This window comes from Triticum urartu, chromosome 5, assembly GCF_003073215.2.
Source record: "Triticum urartu cultivar G1812 chromosome 5, Tu2.1, whole genome shotgun sequence".
NCBI lineage: Eukaryota > Viridiplantae > Streptophyta > Magnoliopsida > Poales > Poaceae > Triticum > Triticum urartu.
The window spans coordinates 44,860,328-44,880,451 of NC_053026.1; the positions used below are offsets into that span (position 1 = coordinate 44,860,328).

At 45.4% G+C, this 20,124-nt stretch overlaps 1 protein-coding gene across 2 annotated transcripts; it reads right to left on the reverse strand.

Annotated features, from left to right (window-relative positions):
• Positions 1–6,405: 6,405 nt before the first annotated feature.
• Positions 6,406–18,374, reverse strand: LOC125507776 (vacuolar fusion protein CCZ1 homolog). Of its 2 annotated transcripts, XR_007282984.1 has the most exons (10): positions 17,891–18,374; positions 17,132–17,225; positions 16,254–16,437; positions 15,964–16,073; positions 11,833–11,928; positions 11,260–11,721; positions 10,934–11,089; positions 7,736–7,965; positions 6,832–6,918; positions 6,406–6,748 (listed from the first exon to the last, which is right to left on the reverse strand). XR_007282984.1 is itself a non-coding variant. In XM_048672275.1 (9 exons), the coding sequence occupies exons 1-9, from the start codon at positions 18,067–18,069 to the stop codon at positions 6,888–6,890; spliced, it is 1,542 nt and encodes a 513-aa protein (XP_048528232.1). In that variant the 5' UTR covers positions 18,070–18,373; the 3' UTR covers positions 6,406–6,887. The 2 variants fall into 2 exon arrangements, 1 of the variants encoding a protein (XP_048528232.1); XM_048672275.1 differs by having other exon boundaries at positions 6,406–6,918; positions 17,891–18,373.
• Positions 18,375–20,124: the final 1,750 nt, after the last annotated feature.

The window sequence follows — 20,124 nt, forward strand, 5'->3', positions numbered from 1 at the left end:
TTGTGAAGATAAAATTAAGTTTGGTTCGGAATTTACAGACATGCATCGCTGGATAGTGAGTAAATTCAATTTGCGGTAGAGTTGGACTAGCTTCACCCCTTAGATTAGGGCTGCAAACGAGTCGAGTTTGAGCGAGCTGGAGTTGGTTCAGCTCAACTCATATTAAAATTCGAGCGAGCTCAAACTGAGTGAAGCTCATGATTGAGCTGTAGAACACGACTCGTGCTCAGCTTGTAATGATCTTGAGTCGATCTCGAGCTAGTTTCGAACTAAATGAGACGATAAAAATTATAAATTTATGGCAAGTATTCCAAATAGATAAGGAGAAAAACAAGAATATTCCAACTAGATCTTGGGCCAACTGCAATAAATGGTGGTCTTCATGGACGAAAAACAAGAAAACGAAGGTGCATATGCTGGGAATTTTTGTCAAAAACAACAAGATATTTAACACATAGTCGACCACGCGCCATAATTAGCTCTGCACTTAACTAAGCTTCCATGTTTGCTGATAAATAAAATGAAGAAAAAACATGGACATCATATATGGTATCAAATTATCTTATTGCCATTTAATATATGATCACCATTTAACATAATGATATTATGTCGAGCTATCGAGCTAAAATCGAGCGAGTCAATATTGGCTCAAGATCGGCTCGTTTCTCGGTCAAGCTTCATAAAGTGTTCAACCTCAGCTCGTTTCTTTTCGAGTTGATCTCGAATCAAGCCAAAAAAAAACAAGTCGATCTCAGGCGGCTCACAATTCTCGAGCTTTTCTTGCAGCCCTATCTTAGATGGGTCGCATACGTGTAGACCGGACCTCACGATAACCGTGGTCTCCTCTCCCATCAGTTGCACGTGCTCGCTTCATCCCCACATTTGACACACGTTTGTGGGTCAAACGATTTCCCACCAGTTGCGAGTGCTCCCCTTGTCCCTCGGTCATGTTGCCCATGGATCAAACGAGGTAGCGTCGCAGATAGCTAGGACCACTGCCTCCTCTTCTGACGAGGGACCGGACCACGGCCTACTCCCGTGATCGGCGGTACTTGGAGCACAACATGCACTCCTGGCTTGGTAACCATGGACTCATCTCCCAATCTGGGCTTGTCCCTTCTGGTTCTAGCTTGGTTCGATGTCCTAGTTTCCATATGACTTCCATTTCCCCCCTTTTTCTCTTGAAAATAGGGAGGCAATTGTAATTTTATGGTTTCATATAGCTATTAGTGGATTAGTCCTTGTAAGTAATCACATTACGAGGGAAAATGTAACTAAATCCAGAGAAAATAGATATGTTTTGGGTGTGTCATGATCCCTAAGCTTAATCCATACTTTTCTCAAGTATATGTAGGATGATGAAACTAGTTGACTTTTGAAGTTTCATAAAATTTAATGAAATGCTTACATGGCGTGGTGCGCTTCAATCTATCTCTTGTGGATCATTGAAAACACGCCCTCACTCCTTATCTTTAACGTGTTCACCCATGCCTATCCATTAACCCGCTCCGGTGTTACCCTTCGCCTCCGCTGCCACATGCTTCCTCTCCCTACTCCACTACCATCTGCTTCCTCCTCTACCCTATCACTATGCCATATCCGATAACAACCTGAGCAAGTAAAAAAGTCACACGAAAAGGCCCACCCCCTATGTCTTTATGTCATGACTTCACGTTGATGCTGGCAGTGACATGGATCGAAGAAGTCAACGAGAACAATCAGCTTCTGAAGCTGATTCTGTTAGGTCTTGTCGCATTTTTAATATGAGCAAAAATTACAAAATCATTGATGGTTTAGTCCCCATACTTGGAAACAGGTTCATCATGGGGAGCCATAAGGTCTCACACCTTGTTGGCCAGATAGTAGGCATCGCCTAGTCGCCCCTCGTCATTCGGAGGTACTCACTTATCACCACCACCGCATGGAAGAAGTTGCCCAGATCGAATTCAATAGTTGTAGACGTATTTCACTTTTTTTACAACCAGTTCGCTTGAACTTCATACAATGGTTGTGGCATTTTATTCCTTTTGGTTTGAGTTTGCTTGCGAACTTGTGCTGAACTATGTACTTCGTTGCTACTTTGATTAATAAAATGTTGTGTGAATCACTTGATGTAGAGACCGAGGTAATCCTCCTTTTCAAAAAAGAAACTTCATACAAAACAAATAGAAATATAATCCTGTCAAAAAATCGATTTGGCATAAATCCAACATATCTCTCAGGAAAGAGTTTTAGTCTAGTGATTTGAGTTAATAAGTAACTTATCATCGATGCACAAATTAAGAACCTATCGAACCGCCATGCTCAAGGATCTAAGCACGAGTAATGGAGTACATTGATACAGTCCAGAGGTCCTGTGCACAACCGTTTGGCAATCAAGCTTACAGAAAGGCTAAAGCTAGGTTCCATGATGTCGGAACCCTATAAATAAACGGCCGCTACCCTATTTGTCCTATATATAGTCACAAACAAAGGAAAGCAAATTTCGACGTGACAACTCAACCATGTAAAAAAGATAGAAACATTGTTATCCACTATAAATGCATCATTGACATTTTAAAAAACTGTTGTGTAATGCTCATGCACCGTTAAAGCACCAATTCCGGGGGGAAGAGCCACATTCCATCTTCTCCGAAGTAACAACGCTCACAAAATCTTGTCCGGCTAGCATTGTGAGTCTTCATATTGAAGACCTCGCCTGACTCGAGAAGATAAATGGCATCCTCTTCGACATCTCCACAAGGTGCGTAAACAAACTTGGAGTAGTCTGCACTGATGAAGAGTGCTTGACCGCCTCCAAGGCCATTAGCCATTGGTACCCATTTGTGTGTGTTAACATCTGCCATAAATACATCAACCTGGCGAGTGGACATGGTATAATCCGGAAGTATACGCGTGTGTGTCATCACCATGAACAGCTCCTCGATCGCATGACTGGACTAGGTGCCAACTATTGATTTCATTATTGTGGTCATAATGTGTGCAGTTCAGATAATTGTAGTTCTTTTCACCATCGTCATCATCATCTGCCATTGTTTGCTGGTCTTGATCAAAATCATCGACCACCCCATAATCAGCCCCAGTTTTCACATCCACCGCCACCTCTATCTTCTCGTCTTCCCCATCATCCTCATCATTTGCAACCACGTCAATAGCTACGCCATCTTCCTCCTCCCCCACAACATCGTCATCGTCATCATCACTGTCTCTATCATCGTCATCAGAATCAGAAGTAGGCCACCAATCATAATCAAAGTAATCGAGTGGTTGCCGAACCACACGCCTTCCAATGGTAACCATCCGCCTCCCATCCTCATCCAACCCTAGATCAAAGGGGATGAGGTCCTCGGCCTTAGTGACGCCATAGAGTTTGTCTCCAGAGAAGGCAATGTCAACGATATAAATATATGGTTCTGCTCGTGGTTCTGGCAGCCACACACCCTTTCCTGGTAGAATCACGATGAGCGGATGGTCCTCGTTGGTGGTGATGACGGCCATGATGTCATGGGTGGTGGGCCGCATCCGGAACTTGAGGATGTGGTAGGCGCGGTGGACGACCGCGTCAAGCTCGGTGAGAGACACATACTCGAGAGAGAAAATATTGTGCAAGACATAGTTGTGAAAGCAGTAAGTTTCTACTTCATCTTCCCGGACGTATAGGGCTGGAAAAAAAAACGAGTAGCTCGTGACTCGGCTCGAAGCGACTCGAACTCGAAGAATAACGAGCCGAGCCGAGCTTTAGTTTAAGATCGTTTATATACCAAGTTAAGCTCGGTAAAAAAATCAATATTTTTTTGGGGTAGTAAAATACAGTCACTAAACACCTTGCGTCCCAGCACAAGGCCCAGCCGCTCAAGGCCGAGCCACCCAGGAGACTCACACGTACAAGACCACATATGCACATGCTAAATTATCAGTTAATCTTTTTATCGTATTTGTAAGGTCTAATGTTCATATCTTTAACGAGCTTAACAAGCTAAACGAGTCAGCTCGCGAGTTATATGAGTCAAGCCAATCTTGAATTTAAACTCGTTATAGTAACGAGTCGAGTCGAGCTAGCTCATTAATGAAACGAGTTTTAGCGAGTCAAGTCGAGCTGCCTCGACTCGGCTCGAATTCCACCCCTACGGACGTAGATGAGGGTCCGCTCGTAGATGCCAAGGAATAGCCACTCGTTGTCGGAGCCACAGCATCGTGCATTGTCGGGGACGGAGTCAGGGCATTCCCATCTGCTGCCATCCGTGGGAGTGATGAATTCGCCATCAGGGAAGACGATCCATGGTAGCTTGGCCGCCTAGGGGCCATGGCGTCGCACGGCGGCGTGCCATGAACAGCACACGGCACGGGCACGGGTGCGGTCGCCTGGGTAAACGAGTTCGGCGACAACAAGGTCTAGGAGATCTGGAGGAAGGTTGGCCCACGCCGCCGCCATGAGAACAAATAGATTTTTTGATCGAAACTAGTCAATATGTACGTGCAATGCACGTTAATTTGAAAGTATAGTAAGTGCATGCAGATATTAAGTAGAATATTATTTGTGTGTTATTATATGATTACATTATATTTGGTATGAAATTAACTGCACGCTAAACATGTTGAGTGCTCGACATTGAAACAGTCTAGGTCGTTAGATTGACATGATTTGATGGCCGAGATTAATTAGATCTGGCTCTTTGAGCTTTTTTTAATAATATAGATATAGATTAGTGATAGGATTACCGAAAACGCAGGGAGACAGAGGCATGCACGTCGCGGGCTGGCAATCTCTTGTACTGGTGGTAGTTTCTTTTTTTTGCCGGATTAGGTTACTACTTACTAGTGGTAGTTTCCAATTAGAACGTCCTCCATCTAATGCATGCATGATTTGTTCACTTGCGTCTAATAGGATTGGCTGGTTGCTAAGCTCATGGGCGATGTAAGCTTTTTTTTATTTTAGTATAAAGCTAGCCATGATAGTCTTTCTAAAAAACTTATTATAATTCCCTTTTTCCTTCTCTGATTGGCTTTTTTGGAGGAAATCTTCTCTGATTGGCTTTAATTGAATATTACACTACACATCACGGAGAGAGATGGATTTACCAGTTATACATTCCACTGATGGAAAGGCTAAAAATCTGACGTCAAAATTTTACGCATAGCAAATCAAATGTTTTTTATGGTAAGTTGTGTTTGCCAAAAATGGCAAGTTTAGTTGACGAGTATGAGAAATCCGCCTATGTTTATTCTTTACCAGGAAATTGCCATGCTCATTGCCATGAAAAGCATTCATTGCCCAAAAAATCTAACGTTCGCTGGATATCCGGATCCACTAACAGATGATCATGATGCTTGTATGTCATACGTGCATGAAAAGGAATTCAAACACATATGTTACTGTTGAAGAGTTTCTTCTATGGAAAACAGAGTAGTCTTCAACAGACTAAAAAACAGTCGCGCGTCCACCGCCTCCTTTGTGCTCCACGTGTCCCTGTGACCTGCGCACCACTCTCTCCTTATCTCTTTGTTGATTGCTCTCGGCCAGTCATCTTTCCTTGCGAGACGGCTGAGCTCATCTCTCCCATCTGGATACATCCTTTCCCTTTCGTCCTCGTGGTGTTGATGTCGCCACTGAATCTAGGCGGCGCCGCGCTCCTACCATACCACATTTCCCTTGGCCGCCCCGCGCATCGTAATGTTGCACGCCACCATCAAAGAGGATGAGGGAGAGGTGAAGGAGGGGAGGAAAGAGAAAGGGATGCGATGGCGTGCTTCTCTGGTGAGCTCGCCAGCCAATGCGACCGACGCCGGAGGTCCCTGATGGCGTCAGCTTTAGATCAACGAGTGAATATGCTTTTTGCAACAGAGTGTTGTTGTAATTGCGACAAACACATCCAGAAGCCGGAGATGCTTTTTGCAACAGGCCGCGAGGCAAAGATGCTTCTGCAGTAGCAGAGGTCATGTTGCAACGAAGGTTTCCAACAACAATCTTTTTGCAATGAAGAAAATGGTTGTTTTTTTTTTTGCAATGGGCCACAAGTCAGGGATGCTTCTGCAACAGAGGATTGCAACAACGAATTTGTTGCAATGATTGTACGGCCGGGTCACCAGCCGATCTAAAGAACAGATCAGCCGGCTGACGCATCTATCTTCTTCCGAAATAGGAATTAGGAATAAAACTATATATGATTGACCGAATAACAATGAAAACAACAAACCCATCAATGGAAAAGGTGAGACGATATCCTTTAATAGTGTATGTGCCCACGTACTATGCATTCAATTTGTATTGATTCCTGTATTTCCGCGGAAATGGACATTTGGCACAGAACCGCAGGCTAACAAAAACCCAAGGGGCTCATCCGCTGGAAAAAAACAGCTTTAACCGCCACTAACTTTTTTCCAATGTGAAGAGGGAGCGGTCGTAAGTTAAGCCCAAACCCAAAAATAAGTTCTTTCTTTTAACCTTAAAAAAAAAAACAAGTTCTTTCAAGCTTGGCCTTAATTTCCAAGTTTTCTTTTCTTTTTCTGAAGGAGACTTAATTTCCAAGTTAAGCCATCTAGTACAAGCCCCAAAAGAACTGGCCCGTAATACATATAGTACGAGTTAGCAGTCCTCCGTCAGCATTTACAGATCGAAATGGTCTCTCTTTTTTAACATCAGATAGAAATGAGAATGTTCCCAAGTACTGTACCGTACCCCAAAAGGCCGCAGAACCTGAAGGCAGAACATGCTGGTTCCTCCTCTGCATTATTTTATTCCAAATGGCAGCTGTACAACCGACATGAATCCAGTTATTGCATGAGATCGATCGACATCAATTACACACATTAGGGAGTGATCCAGTCGACAACCATGTGCAGTGCTGGACTGGATCGTGGGAATCATGCTGGTGCCGGTGCTGGTGGTTTTAGTCTGTAGAGAATGCTCCCTCGCAGTACCTGGGAGCAGTAGGAAAGCAAATGACAACAAGGTTAAATGCAGTTTAAGCTCTATCATGCTATATATGCCACATGGTAATAGGAAAATACCAACTCAGGTGAAGTGCCATGGAATTACAGTAGAGGGCATGATCAGCCAGGTCAGGTAAGATATGTTTCTGGCTTTCTGCCCTAACTAAGATATCATCGTCATGATAAAAAAACAAAACGAATTCCACTAGTACCATTCAAATACACCCTCTGCTCCTAAATATAAGACGCTTTGGCAGTTCAATTTAAACTGTCAAAACGTCTTACATTTAGAAGCAGAGGTACTAGTAGAAGTTAAGGCTTGACAGTCTGCTCAAACAAAAGTATTTAGAAAGAAAACAGCAGATCTATTTTGGGGCATAAAATAGGAGCATATTCTTTCATGATTTCATCAGGCACGACAGCACAATAATCAACCAAATTTTCTAACTGCCAGTGCAAATCTTGCAATATACTACACCCTCTGTTCCTAAATATAAGAAATTAAACTGCCAAAACATCTTATATTTTTTAAACTGCCAAAACGTCTTACATTTAGGAATATAGGTAGTACTTCTTAGTCACAACTTCAATTCGAATAGCTGCTCAACAGAGCATGTACACTATTCCTTATCCCAATCAGAGATGCATAGCAACAAGTTACCTGTTGCTAAATTTCTTAACATGGTCACTGTAAATACGTATTGAAATTTGGCACCACATAGCAAAAAGTTACCTGCTGCTAAATTTCTTAACATGGTCACTGTAAATACGTATTGAAATTTGGCACCACATAGCAAAAAGTTACCTGTTGCTAAATTTCTCAACAGCTGTAGATGCATAGAGAAGTGTTTCGCCACCCTTCTCTATAGCCATATAGAGTTCTTTTCCTCGGGAAATTTTAGCAATAATCCATGCATTATTTTTCGCTCTGATGCATACTTCATAATCCTTGTCATGGGTAGGGTCACTCCTCTTAGCTCTTGACTTCTCTAGATCTATTTCTCCTCTTAGCCTGTTGAGGGCAAGTAGAGAATCCTGCAAACATTCATATAAAGGCAATTCAACAAATATGATAAGAGAAACCGTTATCTTGTTATTTGATTTATAAAATTTGCAGTGGGGTTTTTACCCTACTGTTTATATAAAAAAGACCAGACAACCTTGAAAAAATAAGCAAGTTCGCACCTACTAATATGCAGAAATGTAGCTGGAGCTAACTCTAATTACTCTAGGCCTAATAGATAGTACTCTGAATTCTGGTGCTTTATTGATCGTGGGAGAAGCCCAATATATAGGACGAATAGCTTGGCTGACAAGCCAACTCAAAGAAATACAATCTGGACTCTGAAACGGATTCTAATCTGGACTGTGCACCTAATACGAATCTGAACCTAATAAATAAACTGTAGCAGTAAACGAATCCTAACAACTTTGGGCTGGACCAGAGGGTGGTGCAGCCAGTACTAGGGCCCTCCAACCATATGTGGTTCCCCACATAACATCTCTCCCTGCCTCCACAAACAGCTCGTCCTCGAGCTGAAACGAGCAAATGAACTCATCCGACAGCTCCCGTGTTGCATCATCTTCAGAAGCCCCAACCAACTGCACAAGGATGTTGCACGTAGGGGCATGGCCGTACGGCACCGGGCATGGTGTCGGGTAGAAGCCAGATGCAGTGGTCACGAGAGCGCACTGGAGGCAGCATGGTCAGAGTGGTGAAGAGGTCAGCAAACTCGTCGAGCATGTCACCCGTGAGGCCAGAGACTTCGCTCATGATCGTGCAGACAACAAGCAAGGCTGGCGGCGCCAGTTCGGTCCATGTGACTTGGGAGCCGGCAATGACAACAGTTACGTTGTGGCAATTGAAATCCCACAAATTAATCTGAGGGAATAAAGCCAGTCAAAGTCGCCAAGTGGAAGCACGAAGCAGTCGATCGTGGATCCAGAAGCAGTCAATCCACGATATAGGCCGACGCTAGCGAGTTTGTCCCTGTTACGAGACTCTGGAGTTAGGACGAGGGCATCAAGCGCGGTTGAGTCGATGAAACTGTGTGCCGGATCTGTGTCCAGTAAGGCAATGAAGGTACGAGTGTCGATGGTGACGCGCAGTTGTATGGTGTCAGTCACGCGGATATTCCAGAGCCCAGTGATAGCGTGAAGCAAGATGTGTGGTGTCTCTGGTTCATCCTCCAGAGGTGCATCTTGGGGCGCAAAGTCCTCAAGCTCGATGAAGAACAAGCATGTGCACCAATGACCTGGGACGTACTATTCGTCGCAGTTGTAGCAGAGGCCCTGACGGGCGGTGTTCTACCATCTCGGTGGGCGTGAGGCGGCGTGTAGCACAAGGAGCCGATGTAAGGGCAGCAGCTGCCGCAGGTATGCCTTGTGGCGCGCCGTGCAGCAGGCAGCGAGGTCAGCCCACACGCCCAAGCCATCAAACGAGATGTGTCGAGGGCATCGGTGTTGGGACAAATAGTGTTGTTCATATGCCTTAGCGAGGGAGACTGCCGTGTGGAGGACCACCAGTTGCTGAAGCTCGACAACAACGTTGAGGACCTCCAGGAGCACGGCTGTGTACAGGAAACGCTATTGGCTGAACAGCCTGAGCTTAATGGCTCGCTGGTCCTGCACAGCATCACCATAAATCTGCTGGTGTAGTCTGCAACGGTGGAGGTGAGACGGAAGCCAAGCAAACTCGCCCAGGGGAGTGACACATGCAGACGGCCCAAATTGAAGGTGACACACCTCCTTGAACTGCTGCCATGAGGGAATGCCAAGATCGCACTCAAACTAGAGGTACCAGAACTGACCATTGTCGACTAAGTGGTATGCCGCTGTCCACACCTTGTTATCCTCCGTGCATTAACCCCGAAAGAATTGCTCACACCAATGAAGCCAACCCAGAGGATCGATGCAACCATCTTAAGTTGGAAAGTCAAGCTTGTGGATGCATGGGACACCTGAGCCGGAACCAAGGTGTTGGTATGAGAGAGAGGGAGGGGGGGGGGGGGGGGGGGGGGGGACTGACGTGAGGTATTGTGAGGCACCATATGTGGGGTAGGTCTGTAGTGGTTGAGGATGTGGCTGACAAGGGTTGGCGGGTGGCTGTTGGTAGGGCGGTGATGGCGGAGATGCATGGTGGAAAGCTGAGCTGAACAGAGGGTAAACAAGGGGTTGGTGATGATGGTTGATGGGGTAGTGGAGCGCCAATTTGCTGTGGGAAGAACTGAAGAGCTGGGGAGGCCGGAAAGTAGGATAGTGACGACGGTGGGGGAATGTGCAGACACTCAAGAGAGTGGGGTGGTGGTGGCGAGGGCAGTGGAGGCATGGGCTGGCGTGGAGGAGACGCCGCTGGCTGTCGGCTGAAAAACCACACGCGACTCAGTGAAGTTAAGCGCCCATGCTCCAGGGTCGGCCAGGGCGTAAGGTGGTGGAACGCTGGGGCGCTGCTCCACGGCATCGACACGCTGGACGAGGTCCACCATGAAGGCATGATCGGTGGTCCGTTGCGCCACCACCTCCTTCAGCTAGGTCGCTAGCTCCTTGAGCACAAGGTTGATTCTGCCGCCATCAACTTTGTCATCGTCCACCATCATAGATGACACAGATACCAGATGGAACAAACTCTACTTACTCTAGGCCTAATAGATAGTAATACTCTGAATTCTGATGCTTTCACTGATCATGGGAGAAGCCCACTATATAGGCGGAATAGCTTGGCTGTCAAGCCGACTCAAAGGAAATACAATTTGGACTCTGAAACGGATTCTAATCTGGACTCCGCCCCTAATTGCAGTAAAGGACAGTAGAGGAATCCTAGCCACTTTGGGCTGGACCAAGGGTGGTGTGGCCAGGGCTGGGGCCCTCTGACCATATGTGGTCCCAATCTCCACAGCTTGTTGCTTATCAGTGTAGAGAAATTAACATGTTTTCCCCAACAAATGAATGATCAACAAAATAATGAACTAGTATTCAGCTATTTACTCAATGCCAATGAACAAACCTTTGACAGGGTGATGACTTTCCCAGGTGGGGAGGCTCTTGATACTTTTCTGTTTGGATCAGAGAGTATATAACGGTATCCACCGACATGATAGGCATTTTCTCCTCCCCATCCTCGTGATAATTTTTGTTCAACAGTGACAATGTTCTGTGAGGCCTGCAATTTTATCAAATTAAAATTATTGAACATGCTTTCATGATGTGCAAATATTCATCATAAACAGTACCAAGAAGGGCATGCCAATATTTTGTACACAAGCAAGTATTTAGGTCAATCCTGAATCAGGAAACTAAAAAAAGGAAGAAAATTATGCAAAGAGCACACACATTTTCAAGAAGATGCCTCTTCACATGAGCAATACCCTCTTCTCCATTTATCAGTGAGGAAGCTGGAATCACTAGCAAGATAGTAAGGTTCTTATGCTGATAAACACATAAATACATGCGCTCCTCTGCCTGATGGAACCACAGTATTGGATTCAATGGTACAGCACCACGAATTTCTGTAGTTACAAAGTCAGCAGCAACAAAACCATCTTTTCCCTTGGATAATTTCTCACGCTGAAGAGGCCTGAAATTATGGTGCATCTGATTTTGTCCACCAGGAGAAGTGTCGCGAGATCGACTATTGTACCTTTCTGCTGAAGCTGCTCCATTTGCCGAACTTAAAGTGGTGTCAGCATTAACATAACCCCCTTTCCGCAAATAGGACCATGAATTCCCGTTGGAAGATAAAGCACTAGGAGTCAACCGCAGGATTGCGTAAGTGTATAGGTTCAATGTATCATCCTGAAACAGTAACAAAGAACTTAGAATCTTTAACAACAGGCAAACCACATGCCATGAATCAGAAAAGGAAAAGGAAAATCCAACAGAAGTAATGATTGCAGGGGATCATACCATGGGAAGTGTGGTAGACACCAAGAGGTCCTCAAATAATACAACTGATTGGCAGATTACGTTTCGAAGACATGACCCAAGAACTGTGGTGAGTGACTGAAATACTAAAACATCAATGGTTGAAACAGATGGATGGAACTATTACAATCAAAATGATTCTAGATAATACAGCAACACAAAACATGTATACATTACTTCTGCAGATTAATCTAAAAGTGTAATGTGGTATTTGGATTGGTTCCAAAGAAAAATAAAAACAAAGGAAGGTTGCAGCATACTTATCAAGAACGACTTCCCCTGTCCTACCAGCCTAAAATGAAACAAACCATTTTTCACAGATCCAAAAATAATACTATATGAGATATTTTAGCTAATTGCGTAGAACATAATCTATGAAATATTCCCTCTGTTTTGGTGAAGCTGAACACTGTGTGCCTTCAACACAATCTCTTGGTTGTTTCTGCTCAACCTTCTCATGCATATTGGCCTCGGGTGACTTGCTCTGCCTTCTTTGGTCTACTTCGAACTCCTGTGTTCTTGTCAACGACGTGGCAGGAGAGGAAGTCCAACATCACCGAGGCATTCACCAAGGCGACCATTTGTCGCTGATGGTATGCGTCATAGCCATGGGGGTTCTCCATCGTTTGGTCGACGCCGCTACCAACAATGGTTTGCTTGCGGAGCTCCATGGCCGCTAAGGTGCCAGACGAGCATCGCTATATGCTGATGATGCCGTGATTTTCCTCCGGGCACGTCAAGACGACTACACAATCATATGGCAACTTACTTAGGTGTTTCGCGAGACGCCTGACCTGCATACCAGTATCTGAAAAGTCCAACAACTCCCATCCGTTGCGGAGAGGCTGAGTAGTAGAGCCCTCCATTAGGGTATCCCGGCAAGGTGAGTATATCGGAGGAGAAACAGGAGATAGATTTACCCAAGTTCAGGCCCTCCTTATGAGGTACAACCCTACTCCTGCTCATGTTGTATATTGCGATTGGGGTGTACAAAGTACAAGGTATTATCCAGGGATTGTATGTTGTCTATCGACCAGCTCGGTCCCGGCTTACATAAGTTACCAGGGTTCCTAGGGTTACATGATCCTAGTCGGCTATGTCAGTGGAGGGGAGTCCTCCGCAGATCTGGCTTCGTTGTCTTGAACGGCATGGCTTCTCGATCTCATAGTTTTGACTTCTGGTTGTGTTGGCCAGTGCATGAAGCTTACCATGGTTACCAGGGCCTAAGGTCTTGAGTTCAAGTCCTGACTTTCGCACTTTATCCAAAATTTGTTGCTGCCCCCCTCTGTGTTCGCGTATACGCCTCGTAAGCCATACCTCTAAGTCTATTCACGTGTTGACTTCCCGCGTCACACGTGAGGGGGTGTTCAAGTGTATATGTGGATTGTCTAGCCCTTTCCATCAGTTCGGAACTTTGGTTGCGTTGGCTAGTGCATGAAGCTTAACATGGTATACATGGTATCAGGGCCCAAGGTCTTGAGTTCAAGTCCTGACTTCTACAATTTATCCAAAAATTGTTGATGCCCCCCTCTATGCCCACGTATAGGCCTCTTGAGCCATACCATTGAGTCTATTCACGTGTTGACTTCCCACGTCACACATGAGAGGGGGTGTTGAAGTGTACATGTGGATTACCTAGCCCTTTCCATAAGTTCGGACTGATAGGTGAACTGGTTAGGTGCATACAACTTGCAACCTAGAGGTTCAAGGTTCAAAACCGAGTAAATGCAATAAATAGTTGCGGTCTGCCCCGCTTCCGCTCCCCACGTCTTAACTCCAAAGGAGCATAGACATGAGGGAGAATGTTGGAGTATACTGTCCAGCCCTCTCATACAGTCCGGACTTTTGGTTGCGTTGGCTAGTACACGAAGCTTAACACTCGAATCTTTCTTCTACAGGGTCGATGGGTTGGCATGATGGCCCAGGCAGAAACCGGCCTTGGGCCAGCCTACTTGGGCCAACAACCAGGCACCCCTGGGCCGTAACACCGTCAATTTAGCTAGCCCAATCAAGGATTTTGCTATCTACTACTTAGGCATACCTCTGCCCATTTGGAAGCTATGTTGGACTGATTTTCAGCCCATTCAGACAAGCTGGACAATAAGCTCGTGCATTGCCGCGAGCATGATTCCGAAGGGTGGCCGCCTAATTCTTATTAAGGTTGTCCTCACTGCCGCGCCCATTCACACGATGTTGGCCACCGAGCTGCCGAAGCGGGTGCATGAGGCCATTGTGGGACAACAACAATCTTTTTTCTGGGGTGGCCAACGGGATTCCAATGGTGTCAACTGCTTGGTGGCATGGCGTGATGTTTGCCGGCCCATCAAACTAGGCAGGTTACGCATCAAGGACATCATGAAGATGTGTTGCGCATTGAGGGCCAGCTGGCCTTGGTTGCGCCGCGTCGATCCCACCAGGCCATGGGCAATTTTTCCTCTAAAGATAAATCGCAAAATTGCGAGCATGGTTCATGCAGCTACGAAGGTCATTCTTGGCGAGGCCCGGCATGCTAAATTCCGGACGGATCACTGGATCGATGGTAATCCATCAGTGATCTTTGCGCCCGCAGTGCTTGTGGCGGTCAATCCTAGAGCTTTGAAGGTGCACTCTGTGCGCAGCTTTGATGGATCAGAGGTGGATTCACGACATTACTGCGGTTTCAAACGTGCAAGGGGTCATTGAGTTTCTCCATCAGCAGAAATAATGAATACCCAAACAATGGTCGTTGATGGAGATGATACCTTCACCTGGATTTTCTCTGCAAAATCTGCCTACAATCTCTTGTTCGAGGGATCTAGTCAATACCCACTATGGCGGCATACCGGGAGGCTTGGGCACTTAACAAGTGTAAGATCTTTGCCTGGCTAGCAGCGGCAGGCCACTGCTGGACGGCTGATCATCTCAAGCGGCAGGGCTTGCCCAACCAACACCTCTACCCGCTTTGTGATCAAGCCAACAAGTCCATCTCCCACATGTTCACCAGCTGCGCCTTCTTCAGAGAAGTGTAGCATGATGTGCTGTCCGCATGTACGCTACAGCATCTTAATCCACAGGCCCGATGACATTTTCTATGCATGGTTCGACACGACTGCCAAACGCGCCAGAGCTGGCATGATGAAGGGGGCAAATCTCTGATTATCCTGAACCTTCGGCGTTTATGGAAGCGCCGCAATGATTGCTTGTTCAATGCTGCCAACCCTGGCTGCACTGACCTGGTTGGCTCCATCCTTTGTGTTCGCCGTTGCGAAAGAACTCGGGCAATTGCCGCTTCATGCACGACCTCCTGAACTCTCGCCACAGTTCAGTCTCTGCATTTTCTGTCATTCATTTTTTGGCTCTTTGAGCCCCTGCTGTTCTTTGCGTCTTCTTGACGCTTTCTTCTAATATACAAAGATGCGCACTTAGGTGTGTTTTTGAGAAAAAAATAATCTATGAAGTATGAAAGAACACTAGGTTAGCTTTTCAGTAAAACAATTTTTGAAATATGGAACATGATAAGATTTCACCAAAGAAAAGCAAGTCTGACTACAGATAAAAGTTAATTCCGTTGAGTTAATCCAAGTTGTGACTAGTGAACACTAACCAGTAACCCGTGCAGCCGTGCCTTGCCACCGGACTGGATACCCATTAATGTCAGATATAGGTGCTTACTGCTTAGTAGACGGTGCACAATCTATCCTAGAATCCTCAATAGTGGCCTCATACCCTGACTTGAGGTTTGCAAATCAGACTAACAATATAATATGGGCAGCAAATTGCATGGAATCATGCTATATGGACGACAACAGACGGACGATTCATGCACGACGATGTAAATCCAGCCGCACATGCAGTCGACTTAAAGGGCAACAGCCGCTCAATTTCATGGTCGTGCGAAAATCGGTTGCACTTGTCGTCTGTGGAGCAGTTCCGAATTGCATGCAACAAGCATGCCCCTTTTTTCCATACCAAAAAAAGGCTAAATAGGGGGCTTAGCATCGTGCAAACTGATTTCAACTTACAAAGTACTGAGGGAGTAGGAGACAAAAATCAGATCTACTGAAAAATACAGTTGAGATGGTACTGCTTTAACGAAAAGACAAACACATTAGATTTCATAACTATACAACCTACCTGAACTTCAAGTGCCACTTCTCGTGAGACTGTTAGCATTTGGACTGTTCCCCGCTCCGTTAGGCTATCACGGTAGGTTGGCAGTTGTAGCTTTTTGCCAACACTAAAATCTGCTCCAGGACATACAGTAGCAGATAAAGATGGAATTAGTTTAGCTAATAAATTCACAAATACCTTCATAGTTTCTTTTAGATAAGGGTTCAACTCTATTCATCCTATCGCTCATTCAATACCACATATAAATTCAAAGCATTTATGCTAAACATACCATAATGGAAAAACAAACCTACCGCTCAAATAATCTGTGATAAATGTGTGGAGGTGACCGCGGGCAAATTCAGCACTTGGTTGTCTGTCAAGTAAAGTTCGAATTGGTCCATGAAACATTGCGAAAAGTGAATGAGATTCTTTTAGTATTCCTTGCAATGCACCAAAGCGCAAAGTTGATTCATTGTCCTTAATTTTCTGCACCACCTAAAAATATTAAATCGCACGTTAGCAATTTGAGCAGTAAAGAAAGGAAATAATCATCCAAGTTATTGACGTGCAAAGGATGTAAGTCCAAATTTGCAAGGAAAAGTGTGTGCTGTATTCATCAACAAAAATCAACTGTCCACCATAAATGTTGGCATTAGACTTTGGAACATGCAAAAATGCTTAACTACGTTTAGTCTACATTTGCAGGGCTCCTTTGATTTAAAGGCTTATATAAATTTTGGAGGATTATACTCCCTAGGAATATTTCTATGTGGATTGTTTGATTGTTGGGATTTAATCCTATAGGAATTTTTTCGTAAGGATTACTTTGTACATCTCATAGGCAAGGAATCCTTTGTTTTTCCCTGTCTTGCAACCAAACAAACTTTTGTGCAAACACCATCATGTATGATTCAAATGGGCATGGCAGTACAATTCTGAATTTTTCATATTTCTGTGTTTTTGGAATCCTGTGAATCAAAGAGGCCCTCATTGCTGTACAATTAATTATTAACTTTTGCATCGTACTGGTAGATAAAAGGAACAATTTAGTTGAGATGCATATATAATTGATAAGGAAGCAGTTCGCTCAAACAACGTTGAACTAGCAACTAAATGTAAAGCCATACTTCATCACAACCAAAGATTACAGGACCCAAATGGCAACTATAATGTAGTGAACAGTTATTACCAGAACCATCCAAATATCTGGCTCAGCTTGGTAAAAAACATGGCAGTGTTTATCAGATTCTATCACCTCACAGTCATCTTCTGGAGAAAATATTCTGCACATAACGCAAAGAAGTAACACAGAAAGATGAAATGGCTGAACATAGCAAAACAAAGCAAGAAATGAAGTAGCAATAAAGGATTATAATTGGTTGCAGAACTTTTGGGGATGTAAAGCAACCAAACAAAAAAGATTGCTGCCTACAAAGTGCCATAATCTTCAGGTCTTCTATGACTCCATGTTAGTCTCTATTAATAGATGTTTATGATTTTCCGGAGATCTAGATGAATATGTTATCAATGAAAGGGGTAACTGTAAAGAAGTTACTAGCTTAAAAAGTAAGAAGTGTTACTAAATTATAACAATACTTGGGCCCTTGCATAATGAAAGGTGCGCAACTATCATATGCAAGTCCTTGCTTGAAAAATCTAAGCAGGAGGCCGTGCCAACAGATTCACAAACTGTAAATTTTCATTTCATAGGTACCGATCTGCCACAGCAAGAAGCTTAGTGAAAAAATGCACACAATTATGGTCTGGAAGCAGCATGGTAGTACTTATGACCGCACCTATTAGTATTGAAGTGTAAACAAACAACACGGTCAAGAACAATCTTCAATGTTGCCAAAACAGGACTTAACTGCAGTGATAACTGGTAAGGACAACTAAATGTACATCTTCAGTTACTGTGAGAAATCGTGCAGCGACATTAAACGCAAACCTTGTGAAAGTGATGATTCCTTCGCAGAGGCCAATGACGGAGAGCTGGAGCAGGATGGGGCAGTCAGCCGGGTGGAAGAAGAGGATCTTGTCAAGCTCCTGCCCCTCCTGCTGCCCTCTCCTCAGGTCGAAGATGCACAGCTGCGCCCCGTCGATCTCCGCGGCCGAAGACAGCCCCATCTTGACAGAAACTACAGAAGAACCGCCGGCGCGACAGGCAGCTCCAGTGGCGGATCTAGGACTTTGAAACAGCCTGCGGGCGGACGGGACGGGGCGGGGCGGGGCGGCCGACGGGACGAGGCGGCGGCGGAAGAGATGGGGCGGCGGCGGACGGGACGGGGCGTGGTCACCGGGGAACGGGACGTGGCCGGGTCGCCGGCTGGCGGCGCGAACCCTAGGTCCGCGGGGTCGAGCGGTCCGCGGGATCGAGCGGGTGGACTGGTAGAGAACGAGAGACGAGGGAAGAAAGCTTCGATCGTTGTGGGATTGAGATCCAGGAACATGGCCTGTCACCGGACATGCCCCCCTCCCTGGACCGTCTGATCGAGAATCAACGGGCAGGTCGCCATGAACAGTACCAAGCTACAGTGTGTACCTACAGTACCCGGTCGTCAGGCACCTGTGAAGGTACAATTGATGATGCAAATTCGAAGATGTGAAAATTTACATCTCTAAAAAATGCATTTATATCTATAAAAGAAAAGGTAACTCCAACAGATGATGTAGATTGGTGATGTAAAAGTGCAACTCCAATAGATGATGTATATTTGATGATGTAAAGGTGTGTTCGGTTGGTGTCATCAAGTGGAATGTAATGGGTCGGTTCCGTCCCCAGAGCTCATTCTAGTGTTTAGTTTGTCGAAGGAACGAGAACCCATCGATTTCACAGAATGGCATATTCCTTGTTTATGCGGAACCAAGTGATACCTCCGAATCGAGCGGACGACAGGGAACCGCTCGATTGACTCGCTCGTCTTCTCTTCTTTCCCTTCACGGCGCCACATCTCCCTCCCCAACCTTGCGCACGCCGCCGCCAACAGCCTCATAACGCGCCGCCATGGATGGCCACCGCAGCATCTGTCGCGCTCGTAGCAGCCCCGGCCACCCCCGCGTCTCCCCCTTCCCTGGGCCGCAGATCCCTCCGCATCTTTGCGTGTGCTGCCGCCGACAGCCTGACCGTGTGCGGCCATGACTTGCCACCGCCGCATCCTCACGTTGGCGCTGCTTGCCGTCGCGCCGGCCACGTCCCAGGCGGGCGCACCTGACACGCCCGCCGAGCAGGAAGGTCGGGCGGCACTCTCAATCATCTTCTTCAGCCGAGCATGGAGACCGGGCAGCCCTCTCACTCGTATTCTTCAGTCGGGCTTGGAGGCTGGACGCATCTAATTAAGATGCCACCGTCGGGGATCTTTGGCCGCCGCACCAAGGAGCATGTGGTTTGCAGTGACAATCGCCGTGGTGGTTTTTGCAGGCACTGAACTCTAGATCAATATACTGCGGCGTCAAGTACATCTGTTCTGTATTCAGATTAAGTGTTTCGTGGGTGTTCTTCTGTACTGCAACGTCAAATACATCTTTTTCTTTTTTGTGGGTGAAGTACATCTGTTCATTACAATCGATGTAATCCAATGTTCAACATTCAGTTTAGGTATCTATCAAAATCTAATTCATGTAATAAAATGAGATGAACAATTCCATTACATTCCATCTCTCAAACCAAACACCAAGATGTAACCATTCCATTCCTCGGAACTGCTCATACCAAACATAAAGACGAAACCGACCCATTCTGGTGGAATGGAATCATGACATTCCGTTCCACTTCGTTCCCAAACCAAACACACTCTAAACCTCCTACTTCAACAAATAATTTTGTCAAACACGTTACATGCGAGGTGGAAGAAACCGGCCGGTGACGAAGCGAATTCCCGTCAGATCCCTCGATAGGGCTCATCTCGGGCGTCAAGTAAATCTTGACATCCATAGCCCAAGTCAGAATTTTGATGCTATCAATGACAATCCAAGCAAAACACTCTCTTAGATATGTTCACCATGTCCTGCATGAAATCATCATGCACAATTAATTTACTCTCTAGGAAATTAAATCAACATATAGCAATAATCAAATTGCCTAATCAGGTATGCCGATGTATTAATGTGCTTTATAATACATTAATATATCAGAAATTGCTATAAAACACATTGGAACAAAAACTGTTTAGCTAAAAGCTAAAA